This window comes from Eutrema salsugineum, unplaced genomic scaffold (assembly GCF_000478725.1).
Source record: "Eutrema salsugineum unplaced genomic scaffold, Eutsalg1_0 scaffold_10, whole genome shotgun sequence".
In the NCBI taxonomy this organism is placed as follows: Eukaryota; Viridiplantae; Streptophyta; class Magnoliopsida; order Brassicales; family Brassicaceae; genus Eutrema; species Eutrema salsugineum.
The window spans coordinates 1,315,563-1,339,036 of NW_006256908.1; the positions used below are offsets into that span (position 1 = coordinate 1,315,563).

The following is a 23,474-nucleotide window of genomic DNA, read 5'->3' on the forward strand; positions in this document are numbered from 1 at the left end:
ACCGCGGTAAGCTTTTTGGTCGTAAAAATTCCTTCGCCTCGGCCAAAAACTCAACCCGCGGTATTTACACCTGATCTTCGACCCAGGCTGACTTTGGTCGATCGGTACGGACTTTGGTCGGTGCTGAGCGATCGGTAAGCTTTTTGGTCGAGGTTGAACGATCGGTAAGGATTTTGGCCGAGGTTTCTGTCCGTCCGGTACGCGATTTGGCCGAGAAATTCCTCCAAGCGGTTTTCACCATTTTTGACCTTTTTCTTCACCGTCTTCTTCTCTGCTCCTCTTCTTAGGCTCCAAATGACTCCCAAAGCACCTGATAAGGACTTCAAAACATGCAAAACTCTTTGGGACCTAATGCAAGCCCTAAATCCTATTTTCATGCCTAAAGACTCAATTTACATGGGAAAACACATGATGAGGACTCTAAAATGCACTCTAAATGATGTAAAATATAGACATATCAACTCCCCCACACTTGTCCTTTGCTTGTCCTCAAGCGAAGAGAACAAATGAGAGAAAGAGGTTGTAATGCAGATGGAGCTCATATTTCCTTTTTAGAGAGAAGTGATCACAAAGAGAACTTGGATTCATGCTCAAATATGCAATGCAAAGCCATACTCAGATATTTTACAATTAAAGCACAGAATCTCCACAAGTCATTATCACATTCAACTCTTTCACATTCATTAAGCTCGTAACCGGTGAATCAAATGATGCAATGTTCAAATAGACTGGCTTGGCTAGGGTAAGGTCATGAGACGAAAATGATCTCATCAATATTCAAGCGGGTGTAATGCAACAATGGGATCACTCAATGAACGACCAAACTTTGGCAGAATGCTAAAGGTAAAAAGCAACCGATGCATACAAGGGCAAGACTCATCACACCCCACACTCCACTCAAAGCTTTTCTCACTTGCTCACCCTCTCAAGATCCTCACTTTCTCAATCGCTTTCTTTTTCACTAGGGGACTCACTTTTGTTTTGATTTTCAAGCCTTTGGTGTTTACTTATTCAAACAGCTCTTTTCTTTTACAGCAAACAGCTCTTTTCTTTTCTTTTTAGAACACTTGAGCCTTTTTGTCTTCTTTTCATTTCAAAGACTATACTTTTCTTTTTAGAACAACAGAGCTCTTCTTTTCAAATTCAAGACTCGATTCTTTTTCTTTCATTCCCCTAGCTATTTCCACTCTCTCTTTTTCTCTCAGCTCACCTTTTTCCACTCACCAATAGATCTTTTCCCCCACACTTATTTCTCGCCAATACTCTTAGTTCCTTGATGTTGGAACATAACACTCAGTGAGACATGCCCTTGTCGCTCTAAACCTAACACTTTCTGCTAAGTTCGGTCCAAGGTGGCCTTACAATTCACACACAAACATTGGCTAGAAAGAAAGTTGGGTTCAAGGTGAGGGAACTGATCCATGATGCGGATTCAGCTACTTGAGCTAAGGAAAGAGGATGGTAAAAACAATGATTCTAGCTCAAGTATGTATATTGGTATCCACAAGCCAATTCAAGCAATGCATCAAAAGATATTTACAATTCAATTTCAGGGTTATCACTTAGCTAGAGTTGAGTGTAATTTAGACTTGCTTCTCAGATTCAAATCGTTTCAAGCTTTACAAGCACAGAATGAGTTTCACAAGCATATTTAGTTCAAGTTCTCAGGTGATTTACTCTCTAGGAAAAAATCTATCATTGCTCCTTGCACTGATGCAATCCTACATGATGCAACCTAGACTCGATCTTAGAATGCGAGATGCAACTAGAATGATGCGGTTTTACCATATGTACAAAGCTAGATGAGACTCAAGAATGCAAAAGTCAAATAAGAACAAAGAAAACAAGATCAGAAAACACAAAGCTCCTCCCCCACACTTAAATAACACACTCCCGTGTGTTATAAAAGCGTGTGAGAGAAGTAAAAAGACAAACTAAACGAATGCGATATGATATAGACAAGATGCATATGTACAAGAGTTTGAAGTCGATACCTTAGTCGGAGAGGTCTGATACCAAGTAGTACGAGGGATTTGATGTTGAGCAGGAAGGTGTGGACTGACGTGGTGGGCTGCTATCCGAGGGTTCAGGTAAGAATGCCAAGGCAGGGTCGATCCAATCCTCTTTGCCTGGTGGAAACTCCGAGTTCCTTGCGTTTGAGCTTTCCCCAACCTCCTCTTGTGTAACCGGTGCGGTTGAGGTTGCTGAGTTCTTGTCCGGAGAAGATGGCCGTGTGAGCTGCTTTACCTTCTTCTTCAGGTGCCTTACACAGTCCACCAAAGCATGAATGGTCTTGTCTTGCCACTTACACCACTTTTGGAGAGTGTTCACTCGCAAATACAGCTTCTTGGTGTGGTATTCAGGCTCACCCCACACGTATGGATCAAAATGATATCGGCCTGCTCCCATCCTTCTCTCAGGGTGCCGTTCTTCTTCATTCTCACATCCGGCCGGGCCGTTCTCGTTCTGAGGCTTGTTAGGTATGGCCTTGGTGCACTTGCGCATTGGTGGGCCGAGAGAGGGGTTATACAACTGATCCTTGAGGACATAGAAGGAGATGTTACACTGCTTATCAAGCATGGTGAGGCCTCGGTTAGGCAGTAGAACTTGTGTACCGTCCCTGTGCATCAGCGTGAAGTTGTAAACCCATCTATCCCCTGACTTGCCTCCAAAGAAACCGCTTTTACTTAGGTATTGCTCATCAATGAGATTCGGCCTCGCTGGTGAATCAGGGAATATGAACCCTTGAGCTCTCAAATTGTAGTGACAATCCAACCGTTCTGAAGCCTCCTTGCTCCCTTTTTCTTCCGGTCACACCACACATTGTGTCTATAGGTGAGCATTTGGATCGCAAAGAACACTCCTAAAGACGGTACATGCATTGGCCCTTGGAACTCCTTTTTGTTCTTCATTTTAGTGATGAGCGGCTTAAGTCCAAGTCCTAACAGTTCAAGCTCTGCCGTGTGAATGACACCAGGGTTGTATGTAGAGAAGAACGTAGAGGCCAGGACCCGGTTGGTGTATCTGATCGCAGGGTTCCTGATGCAGCTTGTCTTGCTCTTGCCTCCCAAGTAAGGCCCAAAAGATATCGTTTCCCACAACGCGGCCAACTCATCACGAGGGTACACAAACTTGTCAAGCGAGCTTCCATTCCTTTCAAATCCAAATATCTCATCAAGCTCCTTGAAACTGACCTTGTAGTGCACGCCTTCTATGTCAAACTCAATGTGTCCGAACCCTTTGCCATGTAGACGCTTGGGATCTCTCTTGGGGTAGATGACAACCTCCAAAGTGGCAAGAAACTGTTGTGTGATCCCCTCGTAAGCAACATCGCTCATCATGAAGAATTCGGCCAAGCCCATGTTTTGAAAGATGAGTGTAACATCATCGAGTATCTCCAGCTTCTTCAACAGCTCCATATCAGGGAACCGACCTTGAGCTACTCTTATAGAGTTAAAGTGGTCCAAGTACTCCTCAGTAGTCGGGAAATGTTCCTCCTCGGGCTCGGGCTTTGGTTCCTTCTTGGCCTTCTTGCCACAATCGGGTTCATGAGGGACTATGGCTCTCAGCTCGTCTCCATTGTTCTCAGAGGCTGCCTGCTCCCCATTCCGTTTTGGTTCAAGGGTTGGAACCAGAGTGAGCTCGGCATTCCTTGCTCGCTTGGCGGCTGGCTCACCACCGGATCTCACGGAGGGTTTCTTGCTTGTTCCACCATTGCGTGCCACGGCCACGGCTTTCCCTTTTGTAATCCTCCTCTGAACCTCGTTTTTGTTCGTCTCATGAGTGGGGACAGCTCGGTCGCCGGTCATCTGCAAGGCAGATCCTCAAAGAGACCGTTCGAATCATGTACATCAACAAGCACATGTCTCTAAAGATAGCAAGAACAGAGCTTTTTCTCTAACAAGACCAGGGTTATAGCTTTTTCCAAACATCAAAGGAAGTAAAAACAAGCCAGAATAAGCAAAGAAAGACACGATATCTAAACAGTTCAGCTCAACATCTCAAAGCATCATTAAGACCGATTCCAAGCGCATTTTCTCAAGAATTTTAAAAACTCAAGAACAAGTGATTTTCAGAGCAAAGACCGGTTTTTCTTATGTTATCTATCTTGATGGAATTTTTAAAATTGTTCCCAAAGGCCGACATGTTCTAAAAGAATCGATTCCACATTTCACAAACAATAAAGCTCGCAAAGAACGAAGGAAAAAGATGAGTTCTTTAAGATGCAAATACCTTTGGGAATCCAAGATTCAAGTTTAGTGGAATGCTTATGATGAATAGACAACACCCTAACGAGTCTAGAACGCTTGGAATCACAAGAAATGGATGAGAAATGAGAGAGATATGTTCGTGAAATGCAGAGAAAAGAGAGAAGAAGGCGAACTCTCGGTTAATGGCTCGGGATGGAGGCTGGTATGGGCGGTGTCGCGCTTTCCAGCTGGCGCTTGGACTGTAGTGGGACTGGTCCCCCCTTCTCCTTCAGCTGAGACCGTTGACCCGCGCCAAAACAGCTTTGACCGGGCGTTTAAATTCAAATTACCGCGCAAAGGCTTCCAAATGGCGCGACAAGGGGGATGACGTGGGCCGTACGGACTAGAGTGATTTTTCTCGTGTTTTCTTGAGCGGCCTCGACTTGTTCCACCCCGAGGGCATCAAGCCGAGTGTCATGAGCTCAAGTTAACCAGAATTTCTCCGCGGCCATCAAGTGTTTCCCCCAGGTCGCGCAAACCCTCTTCTTTGACTCAAGTGTCCCAAGTGTTCATGTTTTTGATCATTCTTGAAGCCGGGCACCTCGGCACGCTCCACCACGAGGGCATCATGCCGAGGTCACTTGTATTAACAGAGAACACTTGGTGCTGGGGGTTTAAACGGTCCGGCCTTGGTGTAAACTGGTCGCGGCCTCGATCGAGGTTTTAGACCGTTTGAAGTGAACTTTGCCCCTTGGTATAATTATACCGAGGTGTTTACACCGTGGCCCTCCCCCACACTTAGTCATCTCACCACATAACTACTTAAGCACGGCTATGGTGAAATTAAGTCGAGGAGTTTAGCTGAGGTTCTCAAGCTATTACTCGGTAAAAGGTGACCTCGACATATATATATACCGAGGGTCGATACCGAGGCTATGTATGCTCTAGAACTTAAACCATCAGGCCGTGTCTTTTTCAAGCCTTTTCTTACTCTCATCATCAAGATTCACCTCTTAACTCCTGAAACACTTAACAAACCCTTCAAAAAGCTTCAAGTAAAAAGAAAAAGAAGATGAAAAACGAAATATTTACAAGGATAAGCTTGGGGTGTCTCCCAAGAGCACTTTGTTTAACGTCACTAAGTTTGACTTTCCATACCTTTTCAGGCTGATTCTGGTTCAAGAAGAGGAACTGAGGTAGCTCCCTCTCTTGTTTCTGATGCCAGGTAGTGCTTTACCCTCTGACCGTTTACCACAAAGCCTTGTCCATCTTTTCCTTTTAGAACAACCGCTCCATAAGGCCTTACTTCAAGAATTTCGAATGGACCGGACCATCTGGATCTCAGCTTCCCAGGGAACAGCTTAAGCCTCGAGTTAAACAACAGAACTTGGTCCCCTTCTTTGAACTCTCTCTTGTGTATCTTCTTGTCATGAAGCGCTTTAGTCCTTTCTTTGTAGATCTTAGAGCTCTCAAAAGCATCTAACCGGATTTCCTCAAGCTCATGAAGTTGTAAAACCCTCTTCTCTTGTGCAGTCTTGATGTCAAAGTTAAGAAGTTTCACTGCCCACAATGCTTTGTATTCCAACTCAACCGGTAGATGACAGCTTTTCCCATAGAGCAAGTTAAACGGTGAGGTTCCAATGGGGGTCTTGTACGCGGTTCTGTAAGCCCACAAAGCATCATCAAGTTTCTTGCTCCAATCCTTTCTAGATGAGCTCACGGTCCTCTCCAAAATAGCCTTTATCTGTCGGTTAGAGACCTCCACTTGACCACTAGTCTGCGGATGATAAGGTGTGGCCACCTTGTGCTTTACCCCATGCTTCTTCAAAAGACTCTCAAGAGTCTTATTGATAAAGTGGCTTCCCCCATCACTGATTACTACTCTTGGAACTCCAAACCGTGGGAAAATGATACTTTTAAAAAGCTTTACCACCACTTTTGAATCGTTGGTTGGGGATGCAACAGCCTCGACCCACTTACTCACATAGTCCACCGCGACAAGGATGTACTGATTTCCGTATGAACTCACAAAGGGACCCATGAAGTCAATGCCCCAACAGTCGAAGACCTCGACTTCAAAGATTGGGTTTTGGGGCATCTCATTCCTCTTGGATATGTTACCGTGCCTTTGACAAGCCTCGCATCTCGATACCACATCTTGAGCGTCCTTGAACATAGTTGGCCACCAGAAGCCGCTTTGCAAAACTTTGGCAACCGTCTTGAATGCACCTAAGTGACCACCGTACGCTGAACCGTGGCATTCTTGTAGCACCGGATGGATCTCTTCTTCGGCCAAGCATCGCCTATAGAGATGGTCCTTGTTAAGCACGTAAAGATACGGCTCATCCCAATGATATCTCATCACATCTCTAAAGAACTTTTTCCTTTGATAGGCATCAAGATCCGGTGGCTCTAAACCGCAAGACAGGTAGTTCACAAGATCCGCGAACCATGGGAGGCTTCTTTCCTTGATCGTGTTGGCCTCTTCCACCTCTAAGTAAGACCGTACCAGCATGAGATGTTCCTCAGGTAAAGCATCATCTGTAGGGACCTTTTCTTCAATCCTCAGCCTTGAGAGATGATCTGCGGCCCCATTTTCTATGCCTTTCTTGTCAAGTATCTCCATGTCGAACTCTTGGAGCAATAGGACCCATCTCAAAAGCCTCGGCTTAGCATCCTTTTTAGACATCAAGTACCTCAAGGCCGCGTGATCAGTGTAGACCGTGACCTTTGATCCAACTAAGTAACTCCTGAATTTGTCAAATGCAAACACAATGGCAAGCATTTCCTTCTCGGTGGTTGCATACTTTTCTTGAGCTGAGTCCAAGGTGCGGCTGGCATAGTAAATCACGTGGAGTTTCTTATCTTTCTTCTGCCCCAAGACAGCTCCCACGGCATAGTCAGATGCATCAGTCATCACTTCGAATGGTAAAGACCAATCGGGAGCTTGTACAATTGGTGCACTGATCAAAGCCTCCTTGATCCTCTTAAACGCTTCCTCACACTCTTCATCAAAGATAAACTCCACCTCTTTGCACAATAGCCTAGTTAAAGGCCTAGCTATCTTGGAGAAATCCTTAATGAACCGCCTATAGAACCCAGCGTGCCCAAGAAAGCTTCTTATCCCTTTTACAGAATTCGGAGCTTGTAGGTTCACCATTACCTCGATTTTGGCCTTGTCCACCTCAATTCCCTTCTCTGATACCTTGTGCCCCAAGACAATGCCTTCTTGTACCATGAAATGACACTTCTCCCTGTTCAATACAAGCCTATGCTCCTCACATCTCTTTAGAACCTGAGAAAGATTAGCAAGACATTCGGAGAAAGAGGAGCCGTATACGGAGAAATCATCCATAAACACCTCAACTTTCTCTTCAATTAGATCAGAGAAAATGTGCATCATGCATCTTTGAAAAGTGGCCGGTGCATTACACAAACCGAAAGGCATTCTCCTATAAGCATAAGTGCCATAAGGGCAAGTGAATGTCGTTTTCTCTTGGTCTCTTGGATCTATTGGTATTTGGAAGAATCCAGAGTATCCATCGAGAAAACAGAAGTAAGGATGATTGGCTAACCGTTCAAGCATTTGATCAATGAATGGTAAAGGGAAATGATCTTTTCTTGATGCAGAATTCAATTTCCTATAGTCAATGCACATGCGATGGCCGGTTATAGTTCTTTGGGCTATGAGTTCTTCCTTATCATTTTTTACCACCGTGATACCACCTTTCTTGGGCACAACGTGCACAGGAGATACCCACCGAGAGTCAGAGATTGGATATATGATCCCTGCCTCAAGGAGCTTTAGTATCTCCTTCTTAACCACCTCTTTGAGGTTCGGGTTAAGGCGACGTTGGTGCTCAATAGAGGACATGGCTTGGTCCTCCAGGTGGATCCTGTGAGTGCATATATCAGGAGAGATTCCTCTTATGTCGGCCAAGGAATACCCTATTGCTCTCCTGAATTTCTTGATTTCATTAAGCAATGCACGTTCTTCATGTTCAAGCAAACTATCGTTTATGATCACAGGGAAAGTGGAGTTCAAGCCTAAGAACGCACCATGTTGAGGAGGGAAGCTTTAACTTCAAAGTTGTTATTTTGAACCGGTGGAGCTTGAATCCCAGCTCGGTATTGGTGCGCATTAGCTCGGTCGTTCTCTCCAACAAAGACCGGATGAGGTTGTCTCTGAGCTTGTGGCGGTGGCGGATGAACATGGTGGGCTTGTTGCTCGTTTCTATTAGCTTGTTGTTGGTTTTTCTGAGCAAGCCTTTCGTTCCTCTGAGCCTGTTGTTGGTTAACATAAGCTTGTTGTTCATTCCTGCCTGCCTGCGCCTGATTAGCATGAGCCTGGTGCTCGGTTTCTTGAGCCTGTTGCTCGATCCTTTGCTGTTCTGCCATTCCAAGCTTTCAAAATGCCGTTCCCTCTCGCGAGCTCGCCTCTCAATCCGGTTGATGTTGTCGTCGTATGGTAGAGGCGGTTCTGTGCTCCGAGACCTGGTTTTCATGCACCTGAAAGCAACACAAGAACTTGCAAGGAAGTTAGTAAAACAAAGAAAGGTAAAATCTTGAACTCAAGAACAAACAAAAGACTAATGCTCCGACAAGTTGGCAACGGCGCGAACTGATAGATAAGACTTTTTAGGTCTCAGGGCTATCAATCCCCTTTGTCGAAGTAGCACAAAGAGGTATCAATCCAGACAAGTCAACGAGACACTAGACTATGATGTTTGTTCATTTAAGTCAAGACAAAAGGTGAAGGTTTTGAACTAAGCTACGTAACAAACGACTAAGCATGAAAGGTAAAGCAAATGATTAGATCTAAACAGAGACAGGATGCAAATAATAACTAAACGATTCAGATGATGATAATATGTAATAAAGCAAGGGACTTTAGACGAGATACTTGACTCGGGTGCTTCCAAGTTCAACTAGTTGGTTAATGAATCAAAACATCAAGCGGTTTCATTTAACTTTGAACTCAAGGCATGTTAATCTTCTCATGAAAGTATTAAGCATCTAAACTGATTCTCCTTCATACCAAAAATGTCTTTTGAGAAGCATCGAATCAATCAGCAATAAGAATCAGTTCAAAAATGTCATTTAAGAGAACAAACTATCACTCCCGCGATGAAAGACTCTTAAACCCTTAACCGAGTGGTTCAGACATTTCTACAAACACTTTTGATGCGAGATATGTCTCAGATCTGAACCTCAAGTGATGTGCTTGGATCCAGCCTAGAGATCTCGTCGGTTAAGGAATGAAACATGCAAGACTAGACACCTAAACCCACTAATCTACCTTGAAAGCACCCTAATCTACTCATCTAAAGCCGCTTAAACGACTACTCACTAATCATACGAGCTCATTAAGTCTTTTGCAAGACGTGTAGCTAGTCATGATGAGGAGTTTAATGATAGATGACAAAAGAAAATAAAGAAAGAACAAGATTTCTGATGCAAAAACGAGATATCGGATTAGACTGATCAAGTTTCACAAAAGAGGCAAGTTCTTAAAGCTAAAAACAGATAAGAGATCAGATGATTAGGTTTTTAGTCTCAAAATGTATATATAGCAAAGGTAAAGTGTCGCGGGTCAGCCCGGAACAAACCGGGTACTGAACCGCGTTCTTGGGTTGATGGGTGAGTGCCACGGTGTGTCGGAGAGTGAAGCCGAGGTCTTCATGTCGAGGAGTGCACGTGAGTCCAGATCCAAATGAAGATCTCGTGAAGAACACGTCAAGAACATGCATGAACCCTAGTCTTCGATCCATCTTCACGTGTGTGTTCTTGGGCAGCTTTGTTCTTGATTCTGGGTTCGTGACAATGGACCTCGGCATGAAATGCCGAGGCGCTTGGTAGTCGAGGGGTTTGAGCGAACAGGGGCCGGCATGCACGCCGGGGTCATTGCGCCGAGGTGCACGTTCAACACTTAGTCGTTTCCAGCTTCATTTCTTACGTGTGCATGCCTTGATTCCAACGTGCCGAGGCGTCAGCACGAGGCCTAGTTCAGAATACTCCCAAAATATGAGCCTTGACTTGGCCGATGTCGAGGTAATGATGCCGAGCCCTGAGAAAACACTTAGCGCGTACCGCAACATATTTGGGTTCGTATCGACCATGTCACCTCCCGGAAACAGTAACTTTCAACCCACGACTCCAAATGCTCTGAGACTAGTTCCATAGTCAAGATGACTCAATAAGCTCGAACTTTGGTGAAGAAACCGTCGGAGCTTGGGAAGTGGAAGGCTTCCTGGATTTCACATCTTTGAACCGCATTGGAATCACCGGGAAATAAGCTGTTTGGACCGATGTGAACTCCGGAGACTTTATCTTTCAAACCACTCGTCCGAATTTAGCGATCCCAACCGTTCTGAAAAGGTCTTTCAAAGATCCCAAACTTTGATGGAGACCGGGCAAGCTAGTTCGGTCCGGAAAGGTTCCGTCCGCCGTGATCTTTGTACTCCACCGTTCGGTTCTCGGATGCGCGTAATGTTGGTGCATCTTCCGGAAGCTGTATCTTTCTCCCCACTGGTCCGAATTGGATGATTCCAAGTATTCTGAGATCTTTGTTTGATTATCTCCAACTTTGCTGAAGACCCCGCCAACTGGTTCGGACCGGAAGGTTCCCCGGATTGCTGATCTTTGAAACGCGCGGACAAGGACAAATTTTGGTCGAGAATAGCTTCCCGCGGTAAGGAAAATGGCCGAGGGCTGTGTACCACGGTAAGCTTTTTGGTCGTAAAAATTCCTTCGCCTCGGCCAAAAACTCAACCCGCGGTATTTACACCTGATCTTCGACCCAGGCTGACTTTGGTCGATCGGTACGGACTTTGGTCGGTGCTGAGCGATCGGTAAGCTTTTTGGTCGAGGTTGAACGATCGGTAAGGATTTTGGCCGAGGTTTCTGTCCGTCCGGTACGCGATTTGGCCGAGAAATTCCTCCAAGCGGTTTTCACCATTTTTGACCTTTTTCTTCACCGTCTTCTTCTCTGCTCCTCTTCTTAGGCTCCAAATGACTCCCAAAGCACCTGATAAGGACTTCAAAACATGCAAAACTCTTTGGGACCTAATGCAAGCCCTAAATCCTATTTTCATGCCTAAAGACTCAATTTACATGGGAAAACACATGATGAGGACTCTAAAATGCACTCTAAATGATGTAAAATATAGACATATCAAAACTTTGGTACATTTTCGTCCCTTAGCCTTTAAAGCTTATTTCCCCTTTCAAAAAAAAAAATCCAAAAAAGAAAAGAAAAAATAAAGGAAAGGAAATAATACCTGAAGAGAGTCTAAGAGGATCGATTTTATACTTGAGTCAAGCTAGAGTTCAATTTTATGGAGTTTTGGAGATTATTTTTCTGATTCCCAGAAAAGATCTAAGTCTGGGGGAATAGCTGTTCACGACAAAGGAGGAAGGATTATGCAACAACATTGGACAAGAAGAAGTGACTCAAAATTGCGGTCATCAACAGGTCTTTATCTCATTTGCGGTTTTGCACAATCTCTTGCATCCTCCAGATTCATCAGGTAACCCAAAACACTTTAACTCCACCACTTAAACCACTCTTAAATGCCAAATGCTGTCTACCTTGGATGATGCCTTTGATGAGAACTCACTTTTGCACTTAATGAATGTAGAGAGCTAGTTGACTGAAATCGAGATTTAGATTGTTTAAGTTTTGCATAACGGAAAAAGTGCACTAGTATATTTTGTGTCTTGGTGAGAATTTTCTAGACTAAGTTGTGGACTGATGCACGATCTATGGTCCTAGTTTAGGAGTTCATGTCTCTGAGATCTGTGCATTTCCTATTTTTGTTTTCACATAACCAGGTTAGCTTTTTGCTTTGTTTAGGGACAAACAAAGGTTTAAGTCTGGGGGAGTTGATAACACCGTATTTTGACCACTTTTATTGATCGTTTTGAAATACTTTTTACGAGACATCTTGCTCTTTCTGTAACTTTTGATTGAACCGTTGGATTGCCAAGCTGTAAAGTGTGCTAGAAAGCTGATAGTTTCATCTTTGAGATCTCCAAATTTAAGCTGAATGACTCATTGAAATTCAACAAGTTTGTGAAGATGATACCTCTTTATAAAGGTTTCGATGATGTATAAGACCTTGGTTGTTTGCAAGTTTTCTTTAGGTACAGAAAAGAGACAAAGGAGGATATCCGAACCTACTTTGGGAGAGCTAGACGCCTATCCTTTCCCAGGATATCACCTGATGCTGCTGTCTATTCAATTCACCTTCAAAAACCTGAAGAATGCAGCTACTACACCATTAAAATCAGCAAAGAAAAGCTTGATGAGTTTAATGATGTAGTTCAAAATTTGCCTGAAAGAATCACCTTTGCCAGAGCTTTCAAAGACTTCAAGATAGACCAATACTTCTGTGAGAGCAAGGAATCAATCCCTTAAATAGAATACTTGTTCAATCATGCCAGAAGAGGTAGACCTGTTCGAACACTTTATAAAATCGAAGGTCAAGGTCAGTTTCTCATCTCTTGTTCCATTAGAGGTGAAATGTTTAACAATATGCTGTGTGATTCTGGAGCTTGTCTCAACATGATGTCCAAGGCAGTTGCTTTGAGACTTGTATTTAAGCACATGCGCAGGATAAAAGCAAATATTAGTCTTGCTGAAGATTCCAATGCAACACCTAAAGGAATAGCCCATGACATTCCTCTGAGAATAGGAGATTGCATTGTGCCTGTCGACTTCTACATTGTCAAAACAAGAGATGCAGCACATCCATTGATTTTCGGATGATCTTTTCTAGCAACTTCCAGAGCTATAATGGACTGGCCAAACCGGAGGATATCATTTGCTTATATCGAAAAAGATGTCTTCACAGAAGCTGTCCCATATAAGACCAAAGCAGCAAAACGTCCTGCAGCATAAGAGTTTGAAGAAGAGCTTTGGAGTGACAAAGAACATGCCAAGTTAAACAAGGAGATGTCGAAAAAGACTTGTCTTAGGACAAGGTCTTCTTCATTGGACGAAGTCACGTCCTACACCAAAGTCGAGCTAATGACTTAAAAAAAAAGCGCTTACTGGGAGGCAACCCATTTAGGTATTGTTTTCTTTAGAATTTTTCTTTCTTTTTCTAGTGATATTTTAATTTTTCTTAGTTTCAGGTGCTTCTTATAAATAAAAAAATCCAAAAAAACAAAAACCAAAAAACCAAAAAAAAGGATGGTCCCTGACTTCTCCGCCCAGCAGGAACCAAAGCGAAGCATGAAACAGGCCGCATTTAAGCCCCGCGGTCGCAGGCTTCTGGACCGAAGTACATTTGAAACGAAGTAACCAAGAGGAATTTGAATGATTTCGACTTAGATAAAGGAATCACTAGCTCTGTTTTATTCGGACGTAACATGGACTTAATTCTCCCATTAAAACATTAGACCAGGGAAACGAATCATACATTCAGGACTCCTTTACCCTTTTACCACTCTCTGTTGATCCTGAATGGCTAGTTCATCTTTAGCTAGTTCCCCACCTTAACAGAGCCTCTTTCGAACCACACGCATTCTTGTTTTCTATTGTTTTATATGTAGATATGTGAGAAAAACGTTGCAGAGAAAGAGAAACGACGTAGTTTTCAGTCACTAAGACGAAGAACTGCAATTTTGCCGGAAACTTCACCGGAAGAATTCAACAAAAGAGAAAACTCAGCTTACCTCAGAAAAACTGCAAAACTTTTTGATATGTCTATATTTTACATCATTTAGATTGCGTTATAGAGTCCTCATCATGTGTTTTCTCATGTAAATTGAGTCTTTAGGCGTCAAAATAGGACTTAGGGCTTGCATTAGGTCCCAAAGAGTTTTGCATGTTTTGAAGTCCTTATCAGGAGCCTTGGAGACCAATTGGAGCCTAAGAAGAGGAACAGGAAAGAAAAATAGATTTGCCACTCATCTGATTTCTTTCGCAACTTAAGTTAATTTTCTTAAGCATTTTTTTTATAACATTCAGCATACATCTCATATCTGCATTTTCTATCTCGTTGCTGGCCACAACAGATAAACTAAAAGCAAATTCTCTAAACGAATTTTAAGCACTTCTCCTATATGGACTAGGGTTCAAGGACATCCTTCACAGGATAACAGCGCGCTATATAAATTTTCTGATCGATCCCCGAATAGTTTACGGATTTGTAAGCCGATACACATCACAAATCCTAAACACTTAAACCCGATACACATCGGTTATCAACATCTCGGAAGCAACACCGAGCCATTTTCACAACACTCTTTATATACTACGAGTTCTGAGAGTATAAACTATACGATCGAGAAATCATAAATAAACGCAAGGATCAAGCAATGCAAGAAGTCCTAAAACCGATATCATCTGCCGTCAAGGCATAAGTCATTCCAAGCACCTCGGCTCGGCAAAAGAAACAAAACCAACAGAACATAGTTCAAAAGTAGCATACGCGAATAAAGACATCCAGGCAACAAAGTCTAAAGCAAAAACAAAGGAAAATGATGTGCGACATCAAGCGCGGAAATCACTCCCTTGGAGACCTGCCAGAACTCCTCCTTTCTTCGACAAGCTCGGCGACTCGCGGTGTCCCGATATTGGAGCCCGTCGGCTCGGACACACCAACTAACTTTGCAACAGCCTCCACCGATTCATTCCCGAGGTTAAATCCAACCGAATCCTCAGAAACAGGACTCAAGGTTAGCTCGCCTCTAAGGCAAGTAGCAATCCTATCGAACCCCTCGTCGGCTCCCACCAAGTTGGCTCGCCACTGTTTCAGAGTCTCCGGTTCGGAGTCAAGAGTTGAAGCTTCGTCCTTCTTGAGGAGCTCGATGAGCTGTAAGTTACCGTCAATCTGCGCAAGATCCAACTCGTTTTCTTTTGCATCGGCCAAATCTTTGAGGTTCTTCTCCGCGGTGCTGAGACGGCCTCGCATCTTCTCGGTCAGATCCCTCCTCGCAGATTTTACTGCTCTCTTGATGTTCGCCTCGTGAAGAGCGTTTTTTTTCGGTCAATTGCCTTTGCAAAGAAGCAATATCGGCATCCTTCTTAGCTCTTGATTCCTCGAGACGAACAGCCATATTGGTGGCCTTAACACACTCGTCCTTCAACGTCTTCTTCTCCGTCTCGAGAGCTTTGATCCAAGCTTTAGCCTGAGCCATGGCAGAGGAAAATTTCCGCTCGGCCTCATCCAATTTTGTCTGAAGCGTGACAGCATCCTTCCTCGCCTCATCAATTCGTCGTTGATCCTTGCGAGCATCAGCTTCGTATCCCGCGATCGTCTCGTTTATGGAAGCCAAAAACTGTAAAAAACAAAAAAAAACGCAAGTGTGAAACACGAGCGAATACTTAAATTAAACAAGCTAAGGTTTTGAATAATTACCTTGGTGCCTCGCTGGGACATGCTAGCATAAGACTTCGCTTTCATAAGCGAATCAGCGTGCGGAAGCCGAATTCCCTTGTTGTTAATCTTAGACAGAAGCGACGCCGAGGCAGAAGCGTCATCAATCAGAGAAGAAGTCGGCTCGGCATCAAGCAGAATGGTACGCCTCTTCTTTGGCTCCTTAACACCCTTTCCTTTATCTCCATCCGAAGCGGAACGCTTCCGATTCGAGTCGCCCTTATGCTTCGTCAATGTAGAAAAAGCAGGCCTCGATTGGCTGGGCAAACCCATGACGATAATACGATCCTCACCACCAGTAATAGTGATCTCGGACGAAACTGTGGTTCCTTTTCCGGAAACTTCGGAGTGGATTTCGACAACTTTCTTCAGGACAGAAACATCAGCACGGCTCGATTCGTTAGCTACGAGAGTGTCCTCAGTGTTAACGACCACTTCGCCGTTTGGCCCGCCAGCAGCTGGCGCTTCGGGACGATTCGGCTTGAGACAAACATTTGACGTGTCCGCTTCCTGGGCTCGGCTCGCTTTCTCCCTCTTGGCTTTTTCCTTCTTGTCTCGAAATGACATTCGAACCATTCTCTCGGTCGTATCAATGGAAGAAGCAGACGAATCGGAACTAACTGGAGCACCAGCGAATAAAGCTCTCGCTTTTTCAACTCTCGCAAACGAAAAGTGCTTTCTCCAGCTCACCTTCCTAGCCGCGAGAACTTCCCTGGCTTGAGCGATATCCTCGGGAACCGGCAAGAGTGGATCGCGAACTGCAAACAAAAAAAAAATGACAAACGTTAGTACCAGAAATAAAGTGCAAACCAACCAAGAACTACGAGCGAACTACCGAGTGGTCCCCAATCCGTCTTGGTTAAATTACGGAAATCGTTCCCAACGGTAGCCTCGTCCACAGGAACATAGAAGAAATAATCATCCCAGGCATCGTCCTTGCTCGGGAAATCCCCGATTATTCTCCAGATTCTCATGTTCGAAATATAATACTTGCCCAGTTTGGAAGATCGGCGAATTTCCAAAAAGTTGCGCAGATGGTCGACCCCGATTTTGATGCCGCATTCGTAGCCGCAAACCAAAATCCCGATTATATGCCGAAGACCTCGCGACATGATCTGTCCGAGTGAAATCCCGTGTAACCAAAGGTAGCGTAAAATCGTCTCAGGTATAGCGTGAAATCCCGTGTAACCAAAGGTAACCATAAATAGCACAGCTCAAAAAAACATTCGTAAATCGTGAAGTGGTTCGGCGGTGGATCGTCGGCTCGGTCGAAAGGCTCGGGCTCAACAAACTCGACAGCCTCGGAAATCCTACAATGTTGCCTCAATCTTTGCAACGATTCTTCATTCGAGAGGGACGAGCCGGGAGGATCCGGTTTCCTCTTCTTTTTTCCTCTCTGAGAACTCCAACGTTTCGAAGAACCTATTCCGAGCCTCACCATCGCAACCTCAAGTTCCCGTCTGGCCTCGACAGGTTCGAAATCGAAGTCCTCGGGCTCGGGTTTTATGTCGTCGGAAAGATACTTCACTTCGGAATCTCGAGGAGAGTGACCAATCAGGCTCGGCGCAAAGTTCAACGAGCCTTGGCGCGAAATAGAGTTTGCGGAATCAGCCGAATAGGTGGAAGCTTCCGGCTCGGTTCGATATGACATCTCGTTTTTGGCTCGGGCGATAATCAAAGAATGGACCGAATCTGGAGAATATTGGAGGTGGATCGGGAACTGTGGCGGCGGATCGGAAAATTCTCGGGCAGATTGGAAATATCAAACGATCTGCCACACCTCGAGGAAACCCTAGGTGGTGCGGCGCAAAAAAAAATAAGGGAGAGAAAAAAAATCAGGAGAGAAAGGGAAAGAGGAGAGAATACCTTTTTGGAAATTTTGGAGAAGTGAAATTGTGAGAATGAAGGAGGAGAGCTCGAGTTTATATAGAAATTTGGGTGTGGGTCCCACTTTGCCTAGGGAATTTGCGAAAATATAATGGGCTTAGAGAGGACAATGCAACCCCTAAGGCCCAAACTCGAACTAAACACAAAAAAATCGATTAAACCTCGGCGTAATCGCATTCACGAGTGACTCCGAATCCGATTTGGAGGATCTTCCTTTCGACAAAATTTGCCAACTCGCGTGCTTGTAAAGGGAACTTTGACAAAACAAATAGTAGCGTTATTCGATTACGGAAGTCCACCGAGCCGAGCTAACATCTCAATGAGACGAGCTGAAATTCATTCTCGCCTCGGCAAAACTATTCGGCTCGGCAACTTTAGACGAAATTCGTTCTCGCCTCGGCAAAACTATTCGGCTCGGCAACTTTAGACGAATTTCATTCTCGCCTCGACAAAATTAGCTCGGCAACATTCGCTGCATCGTCCCTTCACTTCGGCTCGGCGACATTCGCTGCATCGTTTCTTCGATTCAGCTCAGCGATATTTACAACGTCGCCCGTCATTTCGCTTTGGCAAATCAATCCATTTGAACTCTCTTCGCTTTGGCTCGGTAAAGACAGGAGCGGAATTTCGTTTCCGCTCGTCAAGCGCTCTTTTGGCTCGGCAAAACAAAAAAAAAAGAAACAAATGAAACAAAAAATCGACCCGAGCCAAAAGCCTCGACAAGGAGATTTATCGTGTGATCCGGCAGTTAACCTCGACTTCGTTTTCTTAACCTCGACTTCGTTAATTTAACCACGGCCATGCAAACTGTTGGGGTCGGTTTTCACCCCCACGAGCATAAATGCCTTAAAAAGACTAAGTGTCGAAATTAGGTTTCGGAAAGCTCAATTTTACGATTTACCGAAGGAAGAAGCGAACCAAAACGCAAGAGACACAATAAAACCGAGTTGAACCGGACACCATCGCCAACCGAGCCAAACCGGGCATGGTCGCGAACTGAGCCAAACCAAGTGCTGGTTCGGCCGAATTGAGCCAAATCGAAGGCTCGATTTAACCGAGCCAAACCAAGGAAGGCGAAGAACCGAACCGAGCCGGTCTCGGTCCGGAAGGTCTCCGACGTACTTGAGCCAAGAAATCACCCGGAAACGAGGAGTGGATTGGGCCGAAAGAGAAGGAAAATGGGCCGAGCCGAAGGGTCGAAAGCATTAACAGGCCAAGCCGGGCAACCGCGAAGATCCAGTAAACGAGCCCAAGAGGAATTTACCCTAAGAAGGATCGAAGTCGCTAGCCGCACAAGAGAAAAGAAAAAATTCCGAGAATCTCGGGAGAGAATCTTGGCTAGGCGGTTTGTAGATTTAGTATAAATAGTCGATGTAATTCTCTCATTATGTAACTTTTACGTAATCACAGAAACCCTAAGCAATAAAACTACTTTTCGATCTTTGTTCTTGAGATTTTCACTTAGAAGCTTTAGATCCCTCTTTTTCCTTAACAAATTTTGATTGTGCGAGTTTCGACTCACACAAGAGAAAGAGGTTGACTGCATTAGGATTTCATATTTCCTTTGAAAGAGAGAAGTGACCACTAAGAGAATTCAATTTCATGGTCAATATGCAATGCAAGACCATACTCTGATGAATCAGCTCAATCTCCACAAGTTCTCATATTCCTCAACTCTTTGACATTCATTAAGCTTTCAACCAAGTGGATCAAATGATGCAATGTTTAAACAAGCAAAGCTTGGCTAGGGAGAGGATATGAGATTGGAATGATCTCAACAATGCCTGAGTGGGTTCAATGCAGCAAGGGGATCTCTCTATGAAATGATCAAACTTTGGCAGAATGCTAAAGGTAAAAAGCAACCCATGCATACAAGGGCAAGGACTCATCCCACCCCACACTCTACTCAAAGCTTTCTCACTTGCTCACTCTCTCAAGACACTCTCTTTTCACACTCATTTTTCTCTCACTAGGGGACTTACTTTTCATTTTCACACTCAAGTCTTGGAGTTCAAACTTTACACAGCTCTTTTTCTTTTGCAACCTCTAGCCTCTTTTTCTTTCTTTTTAAACATTTGAGCATTTTGGCTTCTTTGCTTTTCCTTTCACTTAGACGTTAGACTCTTTCTTTTCAAAACACTAGAGCTCTCTTTCTTTAACTCAAAACTCCAAAACTGATTTCTTTTCTTTTCTATCGTCTAGTTTTCACATCTCTCCTTTTTCCACTCATCTCTCCTTTTTCCACTCACCAACAAGCACTCCCCCACACTTAGTTCTTGCCAAATCTCTCAGCTCCTTGATGATGGAACTTAACACTCAATGAGACTTGCCCTTGTCGCTCTAAACCTAACACTTTCTGCTAAGTTTGATCCAAGGTGGCCTTTCAATCACACACAAACATTTGGCTTGAAGGAAGGATGGGTTCAGGGTAAGGAAAACTGATCCAGATGTGGAATCAGTTATTTGAGCTAAAGAAGAGGGTGGTAAAAACAGGATTCAGCTCAAATATGTATATTGGTATCCACAAACTTATTCAAAGATTGCATCACAAGATAATTCGAGTCAAGTTCAAGGTTTTCACTTATTAGAGTTGAGTTCAATTCAAACTTGCTTCTCAGATTCAAATCATTTCAAGCCTTGCAAGCACAGAAGTCATTTCACAAGCATTTTTAATCCAAATTCTCAAAGTGATGTACTCTCAAGGAAAAAAAAACTAGCATTACTCCCTGGAAGATGCAACCTATATGATGCAACTAGACTCAATCTAAAAATGTGAAATGCAACTAGAATGAGCATTTTTTTTTTGTGAAAATTATTCTGATTTTTTGATTTTTTTGGTTTTTATTTGCACTTAGATGCAAGCACATGAATGCATGCAAGAATGTTACTCAAGACTCAAAGTAGAAAATAAGAACAGAAAAAAACAAGATTAGTAGACACAAAATGATATATTCATAATTTGTCATGATTAGGACTGCATTTTTGTCCAAATATTGAGTCTCATGCATACATTTAGCTAGTCTTGTTAGAGTTTGTCCTTGGTTCTAGCTTTGTTTAGGATTTTCATTAGGTCCTAGAGTGTTCTGCATTTTTGGAGTGTTCTCAGGTCATTTGGAGACTTTTGGGAGCAACTTGGAGCTGGGATCATGGAGGAACCCTCACCTGTGTACAGCAACTCGGACAGATGGTTTGGTGCAGACAAAAACCTCACTTTGATTGCATGGGACGAAGGACTTGCAATGCGATTCAACCTCCGGTGTATTCATAAAGAATCAAGAGAAATACGTCTAGTTTCCGGAACACTTGAGATCGCCCTATTTGGAAATGTGAGCAGATAGTTAAGCTCGTCGGAAGGCACGCCCGTCTCGCTGCCATTTTAAACCGACCCGATGAGCTCCAAAGATTGCGAAGGACGATGCATTTCCAGACCGATTCAGTCTACAGGTCCTTCATCAAGATTTGAGATACTTGAGTCCTCTTTCCAGAACAGTTGAGATCGTTCCATTTGGAGTTGTGAGGCGTGAGTTTCGGAAGAATAGAGACACACATATCCTTCGAGCATCAAGAGCATGGAAATTATGCTAAGTGTAAGGTTGGCACGGTGGAATGCCACGGTCCACATCTGACCGTGGCACTTGATACAGTCCTTTGGGATTTGACACGGTCTACACACCACGGTTTTGGACTTGGCCGTGGCAACCTCCAAAGCGTTTTAAAAGTTGAAGGGTCCAAGGTCACGATGTTTTACCATGGTCTACACTTGACCGTGGCAAGACAACACTTGGGATCATGCGTGCATTCGGGATTTTCCACGAGGTAACGCCACGGTCTACACTTGACCGTGGCAAGACACACTTGGCCGCGGCAAGATCATGCAAACATTTGGGATTCGACACGCTCTATAGACACGGCCTCTCATCTAGCCGAGGCAATCACCGAATGTTCAGCTCCTTCACCACGCCCTGGAAACACGGTCCAACCAGACCGTGCCATCTCCAACCAGTTCTTCATCCGAATCCAGAAGACTTGGACACGGCCATGCATCACGACCAGAAAGACCCCATGGCACCAAGATTCATCAAAGAACAGAAGATTCAGCCTTGACACGGTCACATGCCACGGCTTGACCAGAACCTGCTTGACCGTGGTAAACCTCATCTTTACCCATCAAAGCCGGGTCAGTACCCGGTTTGTTCTGGGCTGACCCGGTTCGTCCAAGACCAATATACATACATTTTAGACCTAATTTGTAGAGAACCTTTTATCTTATCCTTAGTCTCCTTTCCTTTTTAGTGAAAGAACCATCGGTTAAGACCTTGTTTTGAGTTTAATATCGATTGAAGAGTGTTTTTACATCTTGTCTTATCATTTCTCATCATCAAATCCCTAGTGTGTTAGTCATGATTAGTGAGTAAACCCCATATTAAGGTCTTAGATATGTAGATTAGGGTGCTTAAGTGATAGATTAGTGAGCTTAGGGGTTAGATCATTCATATTCCATTCTCTACAACCTCTTCTTAATGCTAGATCCATACACATCATATGTGGTCTAGATTCTGGGCATTTCATGCACCAAAAGTGTTTGATGAAATGTCTGAACCAAGGTTGTTAGAGGTTTAAGTGTTATTCATCATGGGAATGATTGTTTATATGCTTAAATGACAGATTAAACTGGTTCTTAATGCTTGTTGACTCATGTTTCACTAATGATGACTAGGTTAGAAACTGTTTTAGCATAGAAGTTGATACCTTCATGAGAGAATTAACTTAATCAATGATGTTTAAGTTGAATGGTTTGCTTGATCACATGATTCATTAGCTCACTAGTTTAACACTGAAGGCACCCTATTCCACTATCATGTCTAAGACCTTTCTCATCATCATACATACATTCTCATCATCATTTTGTTATTTGCTTGTCTTTGTTTGATCACTTCTTTAGTCATTAATTTTGTTTTAAGTTTTTAGTTGTCATTAACCAATCAAAACCTCAACTGTTTACTTGAATTGAAAAACTGATCACATAGCTTAGTGTCTATCACCACATTCTTGGATTAACAACCTCTTTTGTGCTACTTTGACAAGGGGATTGATAGCCCTAAGACCTAAAAAGTCTTGTCTATCAATTGGCGCCATTGCCAAATTGTGGAGTGTTTAGCATTAAGCTCTGATCTGTTCTTGAGATCAAGTACTTATTTTTTGTTTTTACTGATTACTTTCAAGTTATGTTTCTGCTTTCAGGTGTATGAACACCAGGTCAAGGTCAAGAAGCTGTGGTCCACCTTTCCCTCTCAACGACAACATTAATCTTTTGGTACCAAGGAGGAGAAGGGATAGGCGTGGAAGACAGATTGATCAGGCTGATATGGAAGATCAAAGAGAGCATGTGGTTGACATGGAACAACCGGCTCAGGAGCCACAGGTTCAGGGTAATGGAGCTGGTAATGCAACTGGTAATGGAGTTGGTCAAGGGTTACATCAGGGTAATGTTCATCAGGAACAGGTGCATCAACAGCACGCTTATGTTCACCAGGGACAAGCTCCAGCTCATCAACAGAGGCATCAGGCCAATGTACAGCAAATACAACAGGTGCACCACCAATAACAGCCCTTCCAACACCAGGAAAGGAGATATGAGCAGCCACAGGTCTATGTTGGAGAGAATGACAAGGCCAATGCTCATCAGTATGGATCTGGAATTCAAGCACCACCTGTGCAAAACAACAATTTTGAAGTGAAGGCATCCTTGTTGAATATGGTTCAGAACTCAAAGTTCCATGGATTGGCAATGGAAGATCCCTTGGAACACTTGGATCAATTTGATAAAGTGTGTGACTTGACAAAGATAAATGGAGTTTCCGAGGACAGTTTCAAGTTCAGATTATTCCCCTTCAGTCTTGGTGACAAAGCTCACCAATGGGAGAAGAATCTTCCAAGAGGCTCCATTCGAACCTGGGAGCAATGTAAGCAGGCATTTCTATCTAAGTTCTTCTCCACCTCCAAAACAGCA

At 43.8% G+C, this 23,474-nt stretch overlaps 1 protein-coding gene across 1 annotated transcript; it reads right to left on the reverse strand.

Annotated features, from left to right (window-relative positions):
* Positions 1-14,704: 14,704 nt before the first annotated feature.
* On the reverse strand, positions 14,705-16,551 carry LOC112090250 (uncharacterized protein At3g60930, chloroplastic-like). Its single transcript, XM_024161103.1, has 4 exons — positions 16,413-16,551; positions 15,560-16,335; positions 15,252-15,479; positions 14,705-15,163 (listed from the first exon to the last, which is right to left on the reverse strand). The coding sequence occupies exons 1-4, from the start codon at positions 16,549-16,551 to the stop codon at positions 14,705-14,707; spliced, it is 1,602 nt and encodes a 533-aa protein (XP_024016871.1).
* Between the last annotated feature and the right edge of the window lie 6,923 nt (positions 16,552-23,474).

Bases quoted from the DNA above. Each gene is read 5' to 3' on its own strand.
- LOC112090250 (XM_024161103.1), bottom strand. From the start codon at position 16,551: ATGAGAATCTGGAGAATAATCGGGGATTTCCCGAGCAAGGACGATGCC. The intron at 16,336-16,412 runs GTAGTTCGCTCG...TTTTGTTTGCAG, and splicing joins GACGGATTGGGGACCACTCG to TTCGCGATCCACTCTTGCCG. The intron at 15,164-15,251 runs GTTCGTCTCGAG...GCTCTTCACGAG, and splicing joins TTAAGGCCACCAATATGGCT to GCGAACATCAAGAGAGCAGT.